This window comes from Photinus pyralis, unplaced genomic scaffold (genome assembly GCF_008802855.1).
Source record: "Photinus pyralis isolate 1611_PpyrPB1 unplaced genomic scaffold, Ppyr1.3 Ppyr1.4_LG2, whole genome shotgun sequence".
Classification (NCBI taxonomy): domain Eukaryota; kingdom Metazoa; phylum Arthropoda; class Insecta; order Coleoptera; family Lampyridae; genus Photinus; species Photinus pyralis.
The window spans coordinates 40,464,347-40,486,185 of NW_022170403.1; the positions used below are offsets into that span (position 1 = coordinate 40,464,347).

The window sequence follows — 21,839 nt, forward strand, 5'->3', positions numbered from 1 at the left end:
TAAATAACTATTATGGCCAGGTTTGGTGGTTGACACACGGTATACGTATAGGGTATAACGGAATCGCCTCAAGGCCTACCTCCCACCCATCCACACAATACGATCGGCCTTGGAGCGCTATAAAAGAAGAGGCAAACCGAATGAGATTTTGTATTGAAATTTCCGGCCTCCAGGCGTCAGATGCGCAGGAAAACCTCAACAGAATTCTCCATACACACATAGAGATTTTCCTTGAGGTCTTGCGCCTCGAGGCATGCCTTCGGTTTTTCCGTTGCGTGTGGAGCCGCCTTAACACATAAAAGCGATGCACAGCGACGCGGCGCGGCATGTTGATTCTAGGTTCAATTCTACGGTAAACAGCGCGGCGCGCTGCGACAAATTGTCCTTTTGATGCGGGAACAAACGCCTTGGTTCAGTTCAGTTTTAAGCATAGCTCCATCGACTAGTTCGTCTGGTGATGAAATACTTGCTTTGGCAATGGCGGTCGAAGTTGAACAAAAAACTAAACAAGTAAAAAGGTTTTCGCCCTAAGGCGAGTAACTTCAGCGCATTTTCCATGTGCCATGTTGCCATATGTGCGCTGTGATTTTCTTTACTAGAGGGGTAGAGGCATATATGGTTTAAATAAACAAAAAAGTTGGCGTTGCGCAATTCGCGCATGAGCACATTTAATTTATGGTATATGTATGCGATGTTTGTTTTTACTAGAAGCGTTTTATGGTTAAACTTTAGATAGAGATCTTCATAAGATAATAAAAAGATGGCATTTTGCAGTCTGCCCATGCGTGGGATTTGATTTTTACTATGTGCGATATGTTTTAGAAGCATCTATGGTTAAGGAAGTTAAATTTGCGCAGTTTAATTGTCAACATTTTTCTTGGCTCAGGTGCTAGAGCTATACGCTACCGAATTCAAACAGAACGAACTTGTAGGAGTGGTTAAGGCCTCGGACAGACAGACGGACAGAGAAAGTGGCTGCAATAGCGCACCCAACTTCATTGGAAAATGCGCTAAAAAAAAGAAAGAAGAGGACTTATTTTATTTTACACTGGCCTTTGTCTACTCTTGTCAATATTGCCGTGAAGTTGTAAAAGCTTGTTGAAAGTGTTTCTTAAACGGTTTGTCCGTATTCAGAAAAAGTTAGAACGAGTGGGAGTCGAAGTCCAGTGCCAAAGTTCGCTGAAGCTGTCACCGAGTGTTTTTGTGGGTTTATAATAAGTGCGTGTGAAGTCGCAAACCAGATTATTTGGAATATTTAAAAGAGAAAAAACTGTAAGTAATTTTAAGGTTTTTTTAATTTTTATTTATTGAACGCTAGCGTGCTTGGTAATTTATTTAAAGAAACTTTGTAAGCTTCTCTTTCTTCCGGAAAATTTCTTTTATTTTTTTCATTTAATGTGTTTCGGCATAAATTTTTATTCTAGTCAATCAATTAATTAATTCTGTGTGTTGTTCGAACCCATTGTGCGTTCCTGATAGAGTGTTTATGTCAGGGTTTTCTTTTCGTATCGAAGATTTATTTCAGGTGTTTATTAAAACTTGCGCAGTAAAATCTTTGCATTTTCGGAAGTTGATCGTTAAGTGTTTTCAAACTTTAATTTAGATCAATATCGGAATTTTTTTGTAGCAGATGCCGGAAGGGTACGAGGATACATTATAAAAACTGACAAAGCCTCGGTTACTTCAAAAACTAATTCTCAAAGCGACGGTAGGTACTAATATCGGTATCTGAAGGATCCGTCTGTGTGACGTTGAGCTACATAGCCGGGAGGTCAGGTGTTCGAACCTGGGTTGAGGGGAATTTTTCATCTGTGGCAGAGATGGGAATTTCCTTAGAACAGTTTCGAGCATTCTGCCGGCTACTCCGAATTAGGTTTTCCTGCAGTTTTCCTAATTCGTAAGGTAAATACTGGAGTAGTATAGAACAACTTAGACCATCTGCAGGGGCACCTCTAATAAACCTTATGCGGGTCACTCTGTAATTGGGCGAAAGCCTGTTGAGGGCCCAGAACAAGAAAGGGACAATAAATAAATAAATACAATGCAAACAAACTAATAGAAATGAATAACGTATAAATGAAATAAGGTATAACGGAGCGAAGTCGGTAGTAATGTTGGTAGATAACATCCACGTACTGCGTGGGTAATGCGTAATATCCAAGCAGGTCAAACGTAAAAGGTAATCCAAAAGAAATAACGATAAGAGCTTAATAGAAAACGAGGAGGAGAGCTTGAATTTTGAGCAAAGGCAAGAGCCCTCGTAGTGTTTAAATGCCAAACAGATCCGTAAAAACGTTTCAATGGAGCCACAGCCACAGGCATCAAAAAGAAAGAGAAACCACTCCAAAGATAGGTAATTATGGTAAAGCCAGCGAAATAAGAAAAGTAATGGCGTACCAAGGGACATTTACATCTAAGCAATGCGAGAACAGAAACTTCATTGAAGAGGAAGTGAACTACAACTGCGCGCAAGCATGGAGAAAAGAGGGGAAAGAATTAAGTGCAGAAGGGTACAAAGCTTAGAGCATATAGTACATGGACTGTTATTATATAGCCCTATGCTTTCAATACAAAATGGGTGGTCACGGATAGAGGGCACTGTCGTGGGTATGTGAATCTCAGGGTAAACTAAAGTCGTGTAAACACCACTCGGATCGCATAAATAGTAGCTTTTATAGTAACCGCGTAGTACGGGAAGCTTTAAATACTCTTGAGTATCGTCTATACGTCCACAAATAAAAATAGGTTTGCTTTTTTTTGCCATATCTAGACGATTAATTAATTAACGTTTGTTAATTTATAGGTTGATAGTCTCATATCGTGCCTATTCGGACAATTTCGGACAAACTCGTTTACCCTGAAACTCACATACCCAGTGAATGTCCTTGACCATATTTTAGTACATTATAGTAGTCTATCCATGTACTATATGGTCTAAGGTACAATACAAAGTGTGTACTCTAAACAAAGATAAAGAAGTAAGTAAAAGAAACCTCTAACAAAGAAAGATCTATAGGTAATAAGAAATCTATACCGCGCAAATAAAGAACGAAGGTAATAAGAAATCTAATACAAGAATAACTACATCTAAACTAGTACTTCATATAGTTACGGGGGATCATATTTACGTAGAACTCTAACCGATCAACAACGGTATCGACGGCAAAGAAATACTTACCTTAAATACACACCTACAGGTTCACGGGTTCACCTATCAAGCCCACCTGTCCTATCACGGAAGTCGCGTGCATATTAATACCAATGTACTAAGTTTAATAATAGTTTTGTGAAAATAAATAAACGTTACAATATAAAATGATAGTATTGTACTAAACAAAGCATACGGAATATCAGAATAAAGAATACTGTAATATAATTAAATTTATGCTTTTGATGACATTGTGAAGCGAAAACGGACAGAATAGCTAATTGAGGTCTTTTATGAAAGTTTCAATTCCTCTTTCAGGCGACATTTAAGCTTTACGAATAAGAGGTTCAAGCTCGACTGATTTTAACTAAAAGTTTTCGAGTACAGATGTGCCGCCACTATCTAAAGAAATGCCTATTGTACTTGGAGAAAAATCGAGAATCAACGTTTATATTTAAATATAGAAAGCACTTGCAATCAAAATTCAGTATATCGAAGTAAATGGGATGCCAATTTGTACTTGCATCATGCACGCAACGCCCGTAATCCTATTAAGTAACGACCTCATCTCATCGCCACTGTAATTAGTGAAATGCTTAAGTGTAGATGCACTTTGCATTGATAATAGCGATCAAGTTCAATTTACAGTAAGTTTATTACGAAAAGCAATTTATTTCTGATTACCTATTAAGGTTACTTGAAGCGTCGATTTTCGATGAGCACCTACCTAACAGCTCTCCCTCTCTCTTTACCGTCATTAAAAAGACAATATAATCTACTTTTTCGGCCTCCGAGGAAGTTTTTTCACAAATTCAGATCGGTTCTGAATGTTCGAGCATGAGTGACATTGTTACTCGACAGTGCTTTCAGACAGCAACTTGCCGAAAACTTGCGTGATAAATTTGCAAGTTGACTTATAGTCCAGGGGGCAGCGACATTTTTTGTGCACTCATTTCTACAAAGCTGATATTCTGCCATTTTATTGTTTTGATATTACAAGTAAACAAAACGGTAGTCTACCGCGTCGGCAGTATTGCCTAAATTTGCAACAATGTTCTGAACATGTTAATAAATACTATGTACATGCATCATTTCTACAAGAATGAAAGTTTGTACAGTAATTAAGTATACCTAAAAATGAAGTGTGGTAATAGTCTACCAAGCTGGAAGCGTTGCTATCACAAGTCTACCACCCACGCAAGATGCATAAAAAATTATTCGATTCAACCTATTTCTACAAAGATGACATTTTTGTTGGAAAAAGTTGATGTCATAAGAAACCAAAAAAAATGGTCTACCAATCGCGTGATGTTGCTAAGGTCTCGGTAGACACGCTGGAAGGTACGATTATCCGAGCGCCGCTGCTGCACTGCTCTGCTAATAGTCTTTAAATTATACTCGTATTACCTATACACGGGCACAAAATTTTTCTTTATCTAATGATACACGAATTAGTTCATTTTCAGTTGTATTTCTAATTAGTAACGATCCTCGAGATTGTTTATAATTTTGTATTGCTGTCTGTCTGTCCATCTGTCTGTTCGTCTGTCCGTGTGCACGTAAACTCATAACTGAATAATGTTGTACAGAAAAGTCCGATCGCTTTGAAACAACTGTTCTTAAGGATATAAAGAAACGTCGCTATTGTTTTTCAGCTACGTAGACTAAGGGGGCAAAAAATTACAGTCCAAAAAATTCTCAAACCTCCAAAAAAGGGCTTCTTTTATAATTCTTGTTACAAAGAACATGTGAATGCCCGGTTTTCTGTGTTAGTAAATGTCCCTTAAGCCCCAGGTAACTATGCAGATGAATAAAAAGCAATTGTGCATGCGCAACCCAAAAAACCTATAAAATAAAAATATTTCAAAAACGAACATAGACAATTAACATGGGTAAAGGGTTTTTTGCAGATCGTTGCTCCCCATGATAATTTAGGTCTTAGTGGGTTTATAATGACACCAATCGAAAAAAGATTTTTTTTGTTTATCTAATGGTATATGAATTAGTTCATTTTCAGTTGTATTTCTAATTATTAACGATCCTTGAGATTGTTTATAATTATGTATTGCTGTCTGTCTTTCCATCTGTCTGTTCGTCTGTCCGTGTGCACGTAAACTCATAACTGAATAACGTTGTATAGAAAAGTCCGATCGCTTTGACACAACTGTTCTTAAGGATATAAGAAAGGTCGCTATTGTTTTTCAGCTACGTAGACTAACGGGGCAAAAAATTACAGTCCAAAAAATTCTCAAACATCCAAAAAAGGGCTTCTTTTATAATTGTTGTTACAAAGAACATGTGAATTCCCGGTTTTCTGTGTTAGTAAATGTCCCTTAAACTCCAGGTAACTATGCAGATGAATAAAAAACAATTGCGCATGCGCAACCCAACTTTTGTATTTGCGTAATCCCAATTTCCTTTATTTGTTAAGATATTTAATTGAAATTTAATATGTAGTCACCTCAAGTAAAACTAACGCCGAATCAAAAAAATTGTTTTGCGCATGCGCAATCTTGCTTTTTTTGTTAAAATTTTTAAGCGAAATTTTGTATCTAGGCACCTCGAGTAAAAGTAGAACTAACTCCGTTTCAAACAATTTGTTTTACAAGCTATTCCGATGTGGTGGGGCAGAATCAACCCCTTAAGGCGCGTTGTAAAAATGATGGATGCGTGCAGATCTCGAGGATGGTTCGGTATTCAGTTGTATCGGATTTTATTTTATGCCCGTGTATATAATAATTTAGAGGTACTATTAGCAGAGCAGTGCAGCAGCTGCGCTCGGAAAATCGTACCTTCCAGCGTGTCTACCGAGACCTTAGCAACATCACGCGGTCGGTAGACCATTTTTTTTTGTTTCTTATGACATCAACTTTTTCTAACAAAAATTTCATCTTTGTAGAAATAAGTTCAACCGAATAATTTTTTATGCATCTTGCGTGGGTTGGGTGGTAGACTTGTGATAGCAATGCTTCCAGCTCGGAGACTATTAGGTACCATACTTCATTTTTAGGTAGGTATACTTAATTACTGTACAAACTTTCATTCTTGTAGAAATGAGGCATGTACATATTATTTATTATCATGTTCAGAACATTGTTGCAAATTTCGGCAACACCGCCGACGCGGTAGACTACCGTTTTGTTTACTTGTACAGTGTGAGCAACAATGATTGAAGCGTGCGTCATCACCGCTTGTTCCTATTAATATCAAAACTACCTTCTTTGTATGTAGTTGTATACGAAAATGACGTTCTGCGCTGTCACAGTGACGTGCGTCTATTCGTATTTCGTATCTTGTATCAAATCAGCATATGCTATGAGCGGCACATTGCCAATTTAGCTGAAGCGGCACGCTTCAATCTTTGTTGCTCACTCTGTACTATCAAAACAATAAAATGGCAGAATATCAGCTTTGTAGAAATGAGTGCACAAAAAATGTCGCTGCCTTCTGGACTACGGTGGTTTTTATATATGGACAGTGCTATCGGACAGCAACTTGCCAGAGATTGATGGAGCATGATTGACAAACATCGGGTGCAGGCAGCATATTTGTTGCGAAAAATCATTGTCACACAAATTCCTTCCATACATGTAGTATCTACAACACAATGCAGTGGGTTTCAATAACCTAAATCGAGGACTGCGTAACTTGTGACAAACTGTCATTTTCTGGTCAGTCGCAAAAGTGTACATACCTTTGCCTATAGTAATCTAAGGTCTAGTAAATCTAGATTTTTGTCTTTATTTGTTATCAAGTGGCCTGACGCAGAGGTGCGACGATTTTATATTGCAATTGCATGCTTATTATTCACAAACCGTTTAAGAGAGAGATATGTCGTTGCGGAGTTTTTTTGTGGGCCATTTGGCTACCATTTGCTTGATTCCCTTTGTGCTTCTACTAAAGATAAGGCGACCATACACTATATCAGCATCGTAAACTTGTCATCTAGTCGCACGCAGTTCTTACCTTGTGCACACCTTCTTGCTTATAAAGCGGCACATTCATAATTTACCATTGACGGACCTAAATAATTTACCCGTTAAAGTACCCTCAAAATGAACCTACGCCTAAAGTACTTTATTCACGATATAAATAATAAATTATAAAGATTAATTAAAAAAGCGGCGTCGAACACACATAGCAATTCTGATATCCTGCGGTTATCGCATTGGCATGCGCTATTAATTCTTCGGCACAATAAAGTTAACCCGTTTGAACGTTTCATGAACAAAACTTAGTGCATAAATAACGATTTAGATACATATATTATGGCCAAAATTTAAGTTTTAACGTTGAGTGAAAAATCTGAAAGTTATCTTGGACAGACACACAGGCAGCCAAACAAACAGAAAATATAATGTCATAATTAAACTTTTTATTATTTAATTAAAGATTTTCGCTTGTTAATTTATACAACCAGACTCCACTCTTCTTTTAACCATTGGTATTATATAATAGAAATATATGTGGGACTGAGAAGTAGGGATTAATCATTATATTTGAATTTCAGTGCCCATCATCCCAGAATTCATCTACGACATCAATCACCCCGACGCACCCTTGGATATGGTACTTAAAAGTAAAACAACTCCTCCACCTGTAACCACAACTGTAGCATATCCTCCGTGCGAACCACGTCCAGACATAAGAACACCCTCCCAGTACGAAGAAACGAACACAACTCCAACGGAGTTCACAAGTTAGTCAATGATACTTCATACAGCTCAGGAAAAATCTGACGCATTCAATTGCAGGCAATTTTACCACGTTAGATCCCGAAGTGCAAAGACATGAAGATCTGGTTGGAGAAACTGTTGCCGTGGGGATAATGTTTGCCTCGAAGGCATTTGTGCAGTTATTGGCTAACCCATTTGTTGGCCCTTTAACTCACAAGTAAGAATCAACAGCTGATGCATTTTCATAGCACACAAATAATTTTCGTAATTTCAGAATAGGCTACACCATTCCCATGTTTGCAGGATTCATCATCATGTTCCTTTCAACGCTAAGTAAGTAATGTTTTTTAAAATAACTTTTGAAGACGTGTAATTAAGGCTCGTCGTTTTACGTGATTGGTCACAGGTGGTTATGCTAAAATTGAGCTAATTCTGCTTTATCTTTATTCACCCATTACCAATTCCAAATAAATACAATTTGTTGCCTTCTATAGGTACCCACAAATAATAAAGGCAGAGGCACTATGAAGAATCATTCTTAAATAATTATGGAAATATATTTGCTATAAAAGCGTGGAGATTCGAGGATCCACTATCAAGCATAACTAAAAGATATTTGATGTAAATGTAAATTGAGTAGGTTAAGATAAAAATCTCAAAAAAGGAATTTTAATTGGTCATTGCAGAGCAATCTGTCGCTAATTTGAAGTTGAAAATGATGAACGTATCTCGATTAAGCTCCGGCAGCTTCCTGAACTGGTGATTCAATTAGAGCCACTTACACGCGTCGCAGTACAAAGCAACTTTAGATGTTCTCGCTCTCGAAACTAACTCGTTTATTGACGGCGTATGTGATTCTAATTGATTTACTTTTCCAATTTCGTTAATTCGCTCTTTCAGACTGTAATAAGCAAACATTCAACTTCGTTGTCACGATTTATTTGATACAAACAAACGGAAATCCACCTAATTAGAGTCTAGAGAATTGATTGCAATAAATCTGTACCTTTCTTCTGGTGCTCTTTAGTGTAGCATTTTTTCAAATGGGAGAAGCTATCCGTAAGAAACGTGCAAATTTAAAATTTCCAAAATTCCTGTCGCCAAACATTTCGAAGTTTACAGTTTGGAATTTGGAATAGTACCAAAAATTAGGTTGCAAAATATTTCACTTCGCAGCTAAAATAGATGGAAGATAGAACTAATAACTTTACCCAGGTTTTCAAACATGCCATTTTAAATAACGTTAAAATATTTCGAACATTTCTTTCTAATTTCTAATTTTAATTTACCGTTCATTTCCTGTAATACCTTGGGCTCCGGAAGATGGAGTGCATCATTCTGCCGTCATTATGATGGCGCTGTATTGTTTTCAGATATTTTCGTATCCACACACCCAATATTCAAGCTATACAAAAGCAAAGCCTTTCTGCTTGAATTTTTCCCACGTCAATTGATTGCATAGAGTATCTTCCACTGAAGAAATCTGCTGATTTTGGGCAAATCGTCATTGTCTCTAACTGCCACAAAAATGGGCGAACGGGCATTGGGCCGTCAGACGTTACGACGCAGACAATAGGACGCCGCACATTGGGCCGCAAGACAATAGACCGCAAAGGCAATAGGTCGCAGACATTAAGAAGCGGACATTAGGACGCCGACATTAGGACACAGATCCTAGGCTAGGACTTGACGTTAGAGCGCATACACAGATGAAATAAGTAAAATAACATTCGTTTATTTTGATTATACCTTTTATTGTTCTACCTGCGACGTAATCTCTGCTTTGTAAGGATCTACATGATGCTTGCTTTCTAATGTCCGCGTCCCAATGCCCGCGTCTCAATGTCCGCGTCCCAATGCCCACGTCCTAATGTCCGGGTCCTAACTCCTAATGTCCGCGTCCTAATGTCTGCGTCCTAATATCTGCGTCCTAATATCTGCGCCTTAATGTCCGGTCCCAATGCTCGCGTCCTAATGTCCCCGTCCCAATGCCCGCGTCCTAATGTCCGCCTCCTAATGTCTGCGCCCTAATATCCGCGTCCCATTGCCCGCGCCCCGATGTCTGCGTCCTAATGTCTTGCGGCCCAATGCCCAATTTCGATATCAAGTTGAAACCGGCAAATCTCAACGTCAACGCATATTACTGATCCCATGCCGTGCCGTTCTCAACGACCTACAAATCGTACATCTGGGTATTGTAAAAATTTTTGAAATGTCACTGGGAATATCCCCACGAACCTTGGGAACGGATTTATGTCGATACGCTGGAAAAATGTTCATCATCATTTTCTACGCCTACAGCAAGTGGTTGAAAGTCAAAATTATGAATACTCCTATGGCATCTGCGACAATCACAATTCTTGATAGTGGCGTTACTATACCGGTGTTACCTTTTTTTTCATTGGCAGTTCTTAAAAGCAACTTTTTTCATAAAAGTGGAATGTTTTGTATTTCTAGTTTTAGAAATGTTACTTTTTAAAGTATTCTTTTTTGTATCTATTAGGGCCCGACTGGATTTTAGAACACGGAACCGTGGCTGCACTGTTACGCCACTGATTTTTGATGAACTGTTTGCAACCTATGGGGTTCCCCGTATCGTCGTCTCAGTTAATGGCACTCATTTCGCTCCCACTGAGTTCAGAGAATGTTTACAATATCCGTACCATGTTCAATTGTTCACTGCTCCTTACCACCCTTTAATCAACGGTTAAGCCGAGCTAAATATCAAAACCGTCACGGCCTTACTACTATTTACATCTTCAATGGCAGTAAAAGTTTATACAGGGTGACAATTTGAAAACTTACCACCCCCCATATCTTAGTAAATAAACGAGATATTTAAAAAAATCAAAATCCGTTTCGGTAATTCGGAGGGGAATCACAATGACATAGTTGGCGACGCACCCCCTCCAACCCCCTGCGCCCCAGCCACCCCAACTTTTAAATCTTAAATAGTGACCCCCTATGTGTGATACGTCGTTGGAAAGCTCTGAAAAAATGCTTTCCAACCATACCAAATAGCATTACATTTAGGTTAGTAATTATCGTGCAAATCAAAAAACAAACTAATATGATACATTTGAAATCTGTCGTATTTAAAACGCAACCGGCGAACATAGACGAACTAAGACAGAGAATAATTCAAGAATGTCGAAATATTGCAAAACCAACATTGGAAAGGTTCGACAAGAGTTTGAGAATACATTATAACTGGCGATCAAAAATGAGTTGCTGTCGAGTCGGCTTTGGAAGTTCAAGTTAAATACGATTTTCCACGTTTATTTTTCGATTTTCACGATAATTACTAAACTAAATGTAATGCTATTTGGTATGGTTGGAAAGCATTTTTTCAGAGCTTTCCAACGACGTATCACACATGGGGGGTCACTATTTAAGATTTAAAAGTTGGGGTTGTGAGGGGGTGCGTCGCCAACTATGTCATTGTGATTCCCCCTCCGAATTACCGAAACGGATTTTGATTTTTTTAAATATCTCGTTTATTTACTAAGATATGGGGGGTGGTAAGTTTTCAAATTGTCACCCTGTATAAAATGAAAACAAAATTAAGATCCCGCCCTTTCGCTCAATATTTATAAAACCTCCCTGAATTTGAGGTCTTAAGCATGACGTATAATTTAGAGGCATGATATATATACTACCTATTACATAAACACAATTCTATTACCTATACCTGTGCGTAATGAAAACAAGTACAAATTGTGCACAACCCTTGTGCCGGTAAAGCGCATTTTTTTAAACACCCCTACGAAATTTCTTCCATAAATAACAAAGTTGGCACTGCACGTCCTACACAAAACCAAATTTGAAAAATGGCGCTACATTTGCTTTTAATCAAAGTGGCTATGTATCAAATTTTATTGAAATGCCCAATGGTTATATTTCTTCCAAACGTCCCATCCCCCGATATAAGGAATTATAACCGATCACGGCAAGGGATCGAGTAGGAACACTATGGTTAGGATAAATTAATTCCTTTCGTTGAGAACTTTCATTAGAGTACCATGAAGGATACAACTAGTTCCACTCCCCCCCCCCTTCCCCCTCCACACCGTACTTTGGTAAGAAGACAGAAAGAAGGGCAGTAGTTTGTAGAAAATTGTTCCTTTCGTTGAGACCTTTAATTAGAATACAATGAGAGATAAAATTAATTTTTAACCCCCCCCCCCCCTCAGGCTGCGTCGCTCACTGATCTCGAAAAGAGTCCCACGGGAAAGTTATAGTTTGTACAAACCAATTCATTTCGATCCCCCTAGAAGTAGTTCAAAACGGTAAAAGTGGGTACGGACGGACGGACCGAATTTTTTGCAGTAGGTAGCCTATACCTTGAAGGTGTGCCAGACGGTCATCAAATTTTGCTGTCTAAAGCCCCCCCCCCCCAAGTTAAAATTTGGGAAATGGGGGGGGGGGGTTACACATGTTCTACCCTTCACGGTATTCTAATGAAAGGTCTCATCGAAATAAATTGGTTTGTACAAACTATAACCTTCCCGTGCGACTCTTTTTCGCGAGCTGTGAGCAACGGGGCCTGAGGGGGGTGGGGAGTTAAAAATTAAGTTTATCTCTCATTGTATTCTAATTAAAGGTCTCGACGAAAGGAACCGTTTTGTACCAAATACTGCCCTTCTTTCTGTCCTCTGACAGTTGGTGAGGGGGGTGGAGAGTGGATCTAGTTTTATCCTTCATGGTACTCTAATGAAAGGTCTCAACGAAAGGAATTAATTTCTACCAACCATAGCCCTCCTCCTCGACCTCTTATCGTGATCGGAATCGGGTATATTCCCTTACCTCAAGAACGGATTGTCGGAAGAGGGTACTCACAAAGGGCGATTGAGACATCTGCAAGAAATATATCCATTGGTGATGTCAAAACAAAAGCTATTTCGGTTTAAAAAAAAAGCCCTTTATCTGCACAAGAGTTGTGCACAATTTATACTTGTTCTGCTCACCTGCAATACGCCCTATTACAACCTTATGACGTAATATACTATTTCCCATTATCGCCATTGAAAATCAGAAAAATATATGCAGAGCTGCGTGTACGTTGTATGTAGGAACGAATTAATCATTTAATTTACAGTTTTTGCCTTTGGACGAACCTACAGTGTATTATTTTTGGCAAGAGCGTTGCAAGGTATTGGATCTTCGTGCTCTACAGTATCCGGAATGGGAATGTTAGCCGAACGATATCCTGATGATAAAGAGCGCGGAAACGCAATGGGCGTAGCACTTGGTGGATTGGCATTGGGCGTGCTAATCGGACCACCATTTGGTGGTTTTATGTACGAATTTGTAGGCAAAACGGCTCCATTTTTGGTTCTCTCAATCCTTGCTCTTGGAGATGGACGTAATGCTTTTTTCTATGTTATTAAGTAATCTTTATCACACATTCATTGCAGTTTTACAGTTACTTATGCTACAACCTACTGTTGTACGCCAAGAAACAGACGCGCCATCGCTAAAATCGTTGGTATCGGATCCCTATATAATTATCGCAGCAGGTATTTAATTGTTGTTAGTAAGTAATTGCGTGTATACTAAATTTCGTTTGTATTTATAGGCGCAATTACTTTCGCCAATACGGGTATTGCAATGTTGGAGCCATCATTACCTATATGGATGATGGACACAATGTCAGCCGGTAGATGGAAACAAGGCGTTACGTTTTTACCGGCTAGTATATCCTATTTAATTGGTACCAATCTTTTCGGACCATTGGGCCACAGAATGGGCCGGTGGCTTGCAGCTTTAATAGGATTAGTTACAATCGGCATTTGTCTTATGTGTGTAAGTAGAAATGTTTTCTACCTGCTAGTAGTGATTCTCAGAATGGGAACTAGCTTTCTCCTATAATCAGCTCTGAAATTAATCTGTTTATCGTACTTATAGTATAGGTGCACAATAGCACACTAGGTAAACATTGATCAGCTAGATTGAATTGGTTATTGATTGTACAATGTACTTAAACTTTCAGAGCAAGTAGTAGACTTAAAGGTAAGCCTAAATGTGATCCAAGAAGTAACAAGTTAAAAAGTAATCGTAAACGATTTACATAAAGCGCATTTCCACTTGCATTCATTTCCCATTTGTAAGATGCTACTTCTGTTAAAATTGTAAAAATCCGGCCACAAATATGAAAGATAGCGTTGCACATGGGCAATCCATTTTTGACGTGCTACTTCAATTTCAGTTTATGAGAAGAATTTCATTTCAATGCTTTTCTAAATAAGAAAGTTGGAACTGCGCATGCGCAAACCTAAATTTTAAAACTAATGTTAGATTTTCCTTTGTTCCAAGCGCCTAAGTATCAAATTTCATTTAAATGGTTCCATAGATAAAAAAGTTGGCACTGCGCATGCGCAAAACCAAATTTTGAAATTGGCGTTTGATTTTCCTTTATTCCAAGTGCCTATGTATCAAATTTCATTCAAATACCTTTATAAGTAAAAAAGTTTGCAATTCGGTTTATAAATGGTCGAGATGCGAAAAGGGCACTGTGAATTTTGAATCGATTCGATTCAACTTTTGGCATTGCGTATTATATGGTTAAAGCTATGCCCATATTGAATTTCATGCAATTCAGTTCATAACTAACGGAGATGTAAAAGCGATCGAACATTTCTAAACAAAGTTATCGTTCACACGGACAGATAGATGGGCAGACAGACAAAGGAACAGACGGAGAGACCAACCGGCAGGCGACAGATAGCAATGCAAAATTATAAACGATCTCGAGGATCGTTAATAAACGGCAAAAGTGTAAAATTATGGAACATGTAAAAAACGGTTTTTTGTTTTTTTTACAATAACTTTTTTTGTAAGCGGTACAGAAAAAATTCCTTCCTTGGTACAAGACTCGACACCATAACGAACCAAATAGCGAAAAAAGTAGAACAATAGCTCTTAAGATAAAAAACTAGTAGCGTCGCAAAGTTAGCGGACGGACGGACAAAGTGGCCACAATAGCGCATTTTTTTTTTTTGTGGAAATGCGCTAAAAACGGTAGCTTTTGTAAAGCGCAATCCAATCGATTAGTAGAAAGATATAGGCGCTGCTTCCCTCGTGGTAATCAATAAGGGTAAACTTAAATTTGATTCTTGCTCTTCTATTTTCCAGATACCGCTAGCGACAAATATAAACCACCTAATAGTACCAAATGCCGGTTTAGGCTTTGCAATTGGAATGGTAGATAGCTCAATGATGCCAGAACTTGGATTTTTGGTTGATATTCGACATTCGGCCGTGTATGGAAGCGTTTACGCAATCGGAGACGTCGCGTTTTGTCTTGGTTTTGCCATTGGTACATTTTTTACATATTTTCGGCTAAAAATCTATCTAAACCACCATGGTAAATTATTAGTACGTAATCATCTTTTCGTTTAGGTCCAGCTTTAAGTGGCACGTTAGTAAAAACCATTGGGTTTGAATGGATGCTGTTTGGTATTGCCATTATTACGTTCATGTATGCTCCACTTCTCATTAGTTTAAGGAATCCTCCGACAAAAGAGGAGAAAAAGGTAGGTGGTTTAAACAAAATGTTATGCTAAACTCACCCTAAAAACAATGTTTTAAATTCATTGTTCATTCTTCTTCAAACATGTAAACACCATAATATGACATTGATAAGAGTAACCATTAAGAGGATATTTCAAGACTAACCAGAGCTCGAACCAGAGGCAATTTTTATTATTTAACTACTCAATTTTTTCAAATGATAAGTGATGATTACCATTAACTGATAAGTTATATGTTTGTTACAGTCCTTAATATTGGGAGAAAAATCATCAGTTCGATATGTAACATACCAAAATGAAGAAGACGACGAATAAGTAAATTTTGTAAGATAAACTGTGGATACCTATATAAGAAATGGACATAACATAGTTTTTAAATTATTTGCAACATTGTTGATTAGTAGTCTAAGTCATTGTGATTACGTACCATATGTTGTAAAGTACACGCTCTGTACGCAAATATGTTGTTTACAGATGGGAATGCGACTAGTGAACAAATTTCCAAATTTATTAGGGATCTCCGTCTTGGATTGTTGTGAATGGCTGCACTCAACCCTTTCTCCTCGAGAGAGATGGAGCAATAAGGTGTCCCTTGAAGTTTTGATTAAAATTGAAAGAAGCGAATGAAAACTTATGCATTCCCATCCCCGACAGTTTAACCAATGATTGCCACATGTAATGGTTTCTATACTACTCTCATTATACCTATAACGTTAATTTATGTGAATAATATCATAAGATGTGCTTAATCATTATGTATACAAACACATATACTTATATTATTATTCATCGGAAAAATGAAACTTTTTAAGAGAATTGCTGAGCCAATCAAAAAACATCATCATGGGCAAGCCTAGTGAGTTTGGGGAAGAACCCCGGAAAGAAGATTAGGGGACCTCATCAATGTTTAAATGCTTCAATTTATTTGTTAATTGTTTCCAATATCTATGGCTGCTCGGTCTTTGTATGCTACTACATATTATGAGAATTTATGTATTCAAACCACTATATATTTCTCCTTCAGAAGAGCGCATGCTCCTAGGAAGATTATTGTGAAGAGACAATAATCATCATTGTAATCAGTCCCGACGAATTTTTATTTAAAAAGCTGGTAAGGGTCCGAACAACAACGGCAATCGTGCGAATGGCGCGTTTGCTTAAAAGTATTACTAAACTGGGCCGTATATGTTATGATAAGGCACCTGGTTTAGCGGTAGATTAAATGTTTTTAATATAGAGATCTATATAACACCTAAATGTATAAAAGATGTGCTATTATTGTTATTAAATGTTTGATGTTAAATATGTCTATTAGTTGTGCAATAAACGTAACCGATTAGTTAACTATACATCGCCATTAAATTATTATAAAATGTTTCAAAACCCACTCGTGGGTGTTGGCGCGTAACACAACCGTAAATGATGAGTAACGGGCAAATATAGACCATAGCAGCTATCAATTAGCGAAAACCGGAAGTCTCTATGTCGCACTAGGTGGACCAGGGGCCGATCTTGATAGAACAGACAGACGACGGAAAATCGAACACATAAGCGTTACTTCAATTTTGTTGTGTTAATAAGTAGGTAACCATATTCTATAGGTAATCAAACAGGACAGAAACGAAATCTGTTTACTCATGTCACATGTGGGACCCCCCATTTTGTTCTTCACCCTTGTTTTCCTTTTTCCTAGACCTTTAATTTGATACAAAATGTCAAAAGCTGCTTCAAACGGTTTCCGAGATATTCCATGTTTTAATTACTTCTTGTAGCAAATTAATAAAAAAATTAATTCGCTAGATGTAATTCTTTTGTTTTTATTATGACAATGTTTAAACGTCAAATTTGCAGGAATAACGGTATGTTACAAACAAAAATACAAAAAGGAAGCCTGCGGTAGACTCTGACGGACAAGAAATAACAGCTGTACTGGCGTATTTTGCTGCAAATCCAACTGCATCGCTTAATGATATCCAAAGAGAAATTGACATATCAGACACGAGTGCACAAAGAATTCTCTGTACTGGCGTATTTTACAGTTATTTCTTGTTCGTCAGAGTCTACCACAGGCTTCCTTTTTTTGTATTTTTGTTTGAAACGTGCCGTTATTCCTGAAATTTTGTATTAATTTGCGAATTATAGCCTCTGTGGGTTGCGCCTTGTCGGAAAAAAGACGGCAAGTCCTGGCCGCTATTCGATTAAAATTCAAAAAATCTTCATTAGTATAACCCAAACGAGCCATTATTGACGAGAAGTATAAGTTCAAGCAGCAAAAATTTGACGTTTAAACATTATCATAATAAAAACAAAAGAATAACATCAAGCGACTTAATTTTTTTATCAAGTTTCCACAAGAAGTAGCTAAAACATGGAATATCTCGGAAACCGTTTGAAGGAGCTTTTGACATTTTGTATCAAATTAAAAGTCTGAGAAAAAGGAAAACAAGGGTGAAGAACAAAATGGGGGGTGTCATTTGAAAAAATGGAGTTATGGATATTTAAAAGTTTAACAGTTGAGAGCTTTGAAAAAGTGACGTAGTCTCACTTTCTTAAACTGTTACGCATACCATAAGAAAATTCGATCTTTCTTTAATAAATCAGTGAAAACTGTGTTGCAATATCTCTCACCGTTTTCGAATAATAAATTTTTAAAATTACCCCTGCAAATTCAATTTTTGACATCAAAACTTGAATATCGGCGAATCCCTTGGAGCAAAGGGTCAACTATGGGGGTATCGTTGTACTCCAAATTCGACGTAGAATCCGAAAATGTAGAAAAACTAGGGGGGCCCTATTTAAAATAACAAAGTTGATGGCTACTTCCGGTATTTCCGGAAGTGGCGCCATCTTGAAAATATTTTAGTTCAATTCATCATGTGCCAAAACCCTTAAAGAACTTATCAGTTTATCTTCATTTTCAAAGGTTTTCCATATCTTTGATCTTTCTAACTGACGCTCGTCAAGAATGACCCTGTATAATAGGCACTTTATTTCGGTGATCCAGACGCGTTTGGATTGTCAAATCATGTTCTTTCGATGTGTGATCTTATGATCATGAATGCAAAAATCGTGAACAAATAAAATAAATAAAAGTTTTATGATTTGTTTACTGATCACAATTAGGCAACTCGTATCAAAATTTGGTTCCGATAAGTAGATTAAGAAAAACGTTATTGACCTAGCGACGTTCGAGAGCGCTGGTCAAACACCGAATGCGTTTCACCGGGATCGCTTTTATTCAAAATTTATCGGTTTCTTTCAATTTACGTACCTAAATTAATTTAATTATTTATTATTATTATTTTTTAATTATTGTATAAACACAGCTTACTTACGCAATGGGTCCAAAGCATTGAAATAAATCGTCCGTTTATTCATAGAACAACAAACTTAAGAAATAGAATGGAAGCTGTAATATAATGTCATATGTGTTAAAATGTAAAAATGACGCGCCATCTCGTATATGTTCCCAGCAACTTTTGCGTGAATGGTGCCAAATTTAAATAAACCTCTCGCCAGGAAAGATTGCCGGTCATAGAACATGATCCCGGTCTACAATCTATGTTTTTCTGAAGATGTGAGCGACTTCCGGGATAGTATCGTGTCAATGTTGTACAAAAAGACTTTTCGATCAACATTGGCACGATCCTATTCCGGAAGTCGCTCGCATCTTAAGAAAAACAGATTGTAAATCGACACAAAGTGCTGTGACCGGCAATCTTTCCTGGCGAGAGTTATATTAAAATCAATTTATGTAAGCTACGTCCGAATTTCTACGGATCTGTAACAATAAGATTGGATTTGACTAGCACTACTAGCAGCTAGCTGAAACCTAAAACGAAAATGAATCCAGGCAGTAAAGTCCAATTTTGTTTGTTAGAGGTTCAGATAAATTCAGTTTAATGCGGACGCACCTGACCTAAAAACAAAATATGTAGCAAATTATTAATTAGTGTTACCTGCTAAATATAATATGGAAACTTGCCAAACGCTTTAAGGTTGATTCTCACTGTACATTACGTTTCCATACCATATCCTTTCCATAACCATTCCGTAAATTATTATACTTATGAAATTGACCTTTAAGTGATATGTGCAGACATTCAGCCGCGCGTTAATACACATTCGCCTTTCCGTTCACATATTGGCTTGACTCCGCTCCGTTGTATTCAAACCAAACGTATTTTTGACGGATAGGCTGCGATGTTACGGAAAAACGGTATGGCTAGTATGAATAGCGCTCCGCAGTTCCGCACCAAATTGGTTCCAAAACCGCCTTTTGTGTTTTCTTTGCTGTTCGTCGTCCAAAATAATAGTAGCCATAGTCAAATTTTCTTCCCACTATCTACCTAGTTCACTATGTACTAACCTGCACTGTACCTACTTGCAAAAATGCAATCGAATTGTATGGAATGGTTATGGAAACGGAACGTACAGTGAGAATATAACCGAATTGTATGTAACGGAAATGGTACGGAAATGTAATGTATAATGAGAACTTCTTCGTGTCCTGGTTCTAAAGCGTAGTCAGAAAAATGACGTTCACAAACCGGAAACTTTCTGTAAATTTCTTCCACAGTCACTAATTTATATTCTTAAACCAATCCTTAAAAACTTCGGTCTCCGTTTTTGGGAAACGTCTTCACAATTGGTCACACAACAGTTACGTTTCCGATTTGTACCTATATGCATAATTGTAATACTAATAATGAATCGTAATTATACTTTTTGCGCGATCGGTCATTTCTGACTATTTACCATGTGTGTTTCCATGACAGTACGTAGCATTTACCAGTTGCTATGATTACGACGACGCCAAAATTACTTACCGATCTAAAAACAGAACAGCAATAGTATATTAAGTATGGAGAACGGTAAGGGATTTTTACCGTTCGAAGACAATTGTTTGGAGGAGGAGCGAAGCGACGACTCCAATTATTGTCTGAGAACGGTAACCCTTAACGTTCGACGTGCTTATAACATTTTTTGCGCGATCGAAATTAAAATTATGCAACCAATATAAATATGCACTAAGAAATTAACGAGCAGAATGAATCGAAATGATCGAAGTGGTATGGTGTAATCACTAGGTAACCAGTTTACTTGTCAAAATTGAAATGAATAATTTCATAAAAATGTGCATGTGTCTGATGTAGTTTACTAGCTTTGCACTTCCTTTATGACTTTATGAGCGTCTTGCTATAGGAAACAACAGCACAAATTGTACGTTTAATGTACCTAACAATAATTAAAGATTAAATGTAATGTAAGACTGTTGATTTTTAAAAAGGCGTCGGTAAGTATTTTTGCTGTTCTGTTTTTAGATCGGTAAGTAATTTTGGCGTCGTCGTAATCATAGCAACTGGTAAATTATACGTACTGTCATGGAAACACCCATGGTAAATAGTCAGAAATGACCGATCGCGCAAAAAAATGCTTACCGACGCCTTTTTAAAAATCAACAGTCTTACATTACATTTAATCTTTAATTATTGTTAGGTACATTAAACGTACAATTTGTGCTGTTGTTTCCTATAGAAAGACGCTCATAAAGTCATAAAGGAAGTGCAAAGCTAGCAACCTACATCAGACACATGCACAATTTTATGAAATTATTAATTTCAATTTTGACATATAAACTGGTTACCTAGTGATGTACACCATACCACTTCGATCATTTCGATTTATTCTGCTCGTTAATTTCTTAGTGCATATTTATATTGGTTACATAATTTTAATTTCGATCGCGCAAAAAATTTTATAAGCACGTCGAACGTAAGGGTTACCGTTCTCAGACAATAATTGGAGTCGTCGCTTCGCTCCTCCTCCAAACAATTGTCTTCGAACGGTAAAAATCCCTTACCGTTCTCCATACTTAATATACTATAAAGCACAATAAGCCGCCAATCAAAATTCAAAATTCAACGCACTCAAGTCACTAGATCTATATTTATAGTGACTAACACGCACTAAAGTCCCTAGATTAGGTACTAAAGTAACGCGATTCATTAGGCCAATGTATTCAGAGACTTGTTATAGCAAGTCTCTGAATGTATTAGACAAAAACAAACTGCTAATTGAGCCAAAATGGCCGCTTGACACCTAGTGTCAGGTTTGACATTTGTTGTTTTGTTTTGTATTATAATAATATAGTTGTGTGTACATTTAGGAGAGTACTGATGTAACCATTAATTCATTAGAGAAGCGCATCTAGGCACTTTTGCAAGAAAACAGAAACCGAAAAAGGAAATTACTCAGAAGCGAAGACATTTTTCAGGAATCTTTTAATGAAGATCAATTAAAATATTAGAATTGGGTACACACAAGGGTTTTATGTGGAGTGGTGAAGCGATTGAAAAAGCGACGCAACTATATTTTTCTTGTGATGTTGAAGGCTATTAAACGATCCGCTCACAAAACTTGCCATATCCAAGTATCCGCACAATCTAAGAGCGACTACAAAATACAAACTTTTCAACTGTT

General features: G+C 37.4%; 1 protein-coding gene across 3 annotated transcripts in view; it reads left to right on the forward strand.

Annotated features, from left to right (window-relative positions):
• The window catches only part of LOC116164552 (synaptic vesicular amine transporter), an 88,429-nt gene extending 71,726 nt beyond the window's left edge, over window positions 1-16,703 (forward strand). For all 3 annotated transcript variants that reach the window (XM_031478745.1, XM_031478747.1, XM_031478746.1), the window contains exons 3-11: window positions 7,659-7,847; window positions 7,903-8,041; window positions 8,099-8,157; window positions 12,923-13,189; window positions 13,242-13,343; window positions 13,403-13,629; window positions 14,959-15,142; window positions 15,226-15,359; window positions 15,603-16,703. In XM_031478745.1, coding sequence (XP_031334605.1) covers window positions 7,659-7,847; window positions 7,903-8,041; window positions 8,099-8,157; window positions 12,923-13,189; window positions 13,242-13,343; window positions 13,403-13,629; window positions 14,959-15,142; window positions 15,226-15,359; window positions 15,603-15,671 — 1,370 coding nt within the window. In that variant the 3' untranslated portion in view covers window positions 15,672-16,703. The remainder of the gene's footprint in view (window positions 1-7,658; window positions 7,848-7,902; window positions 8,042-8,098; window positions 8,158-12,922; window positions 13,190-13,241; window positions 13,344-13,402; window positions 13,630-14,958; window positions 15,143-15,225; window positions 15,360-15,602) is intronic.
• The last annotated feature ends 5,136 nt before the right edge of the window (window positions 16,704-21,839 follow it).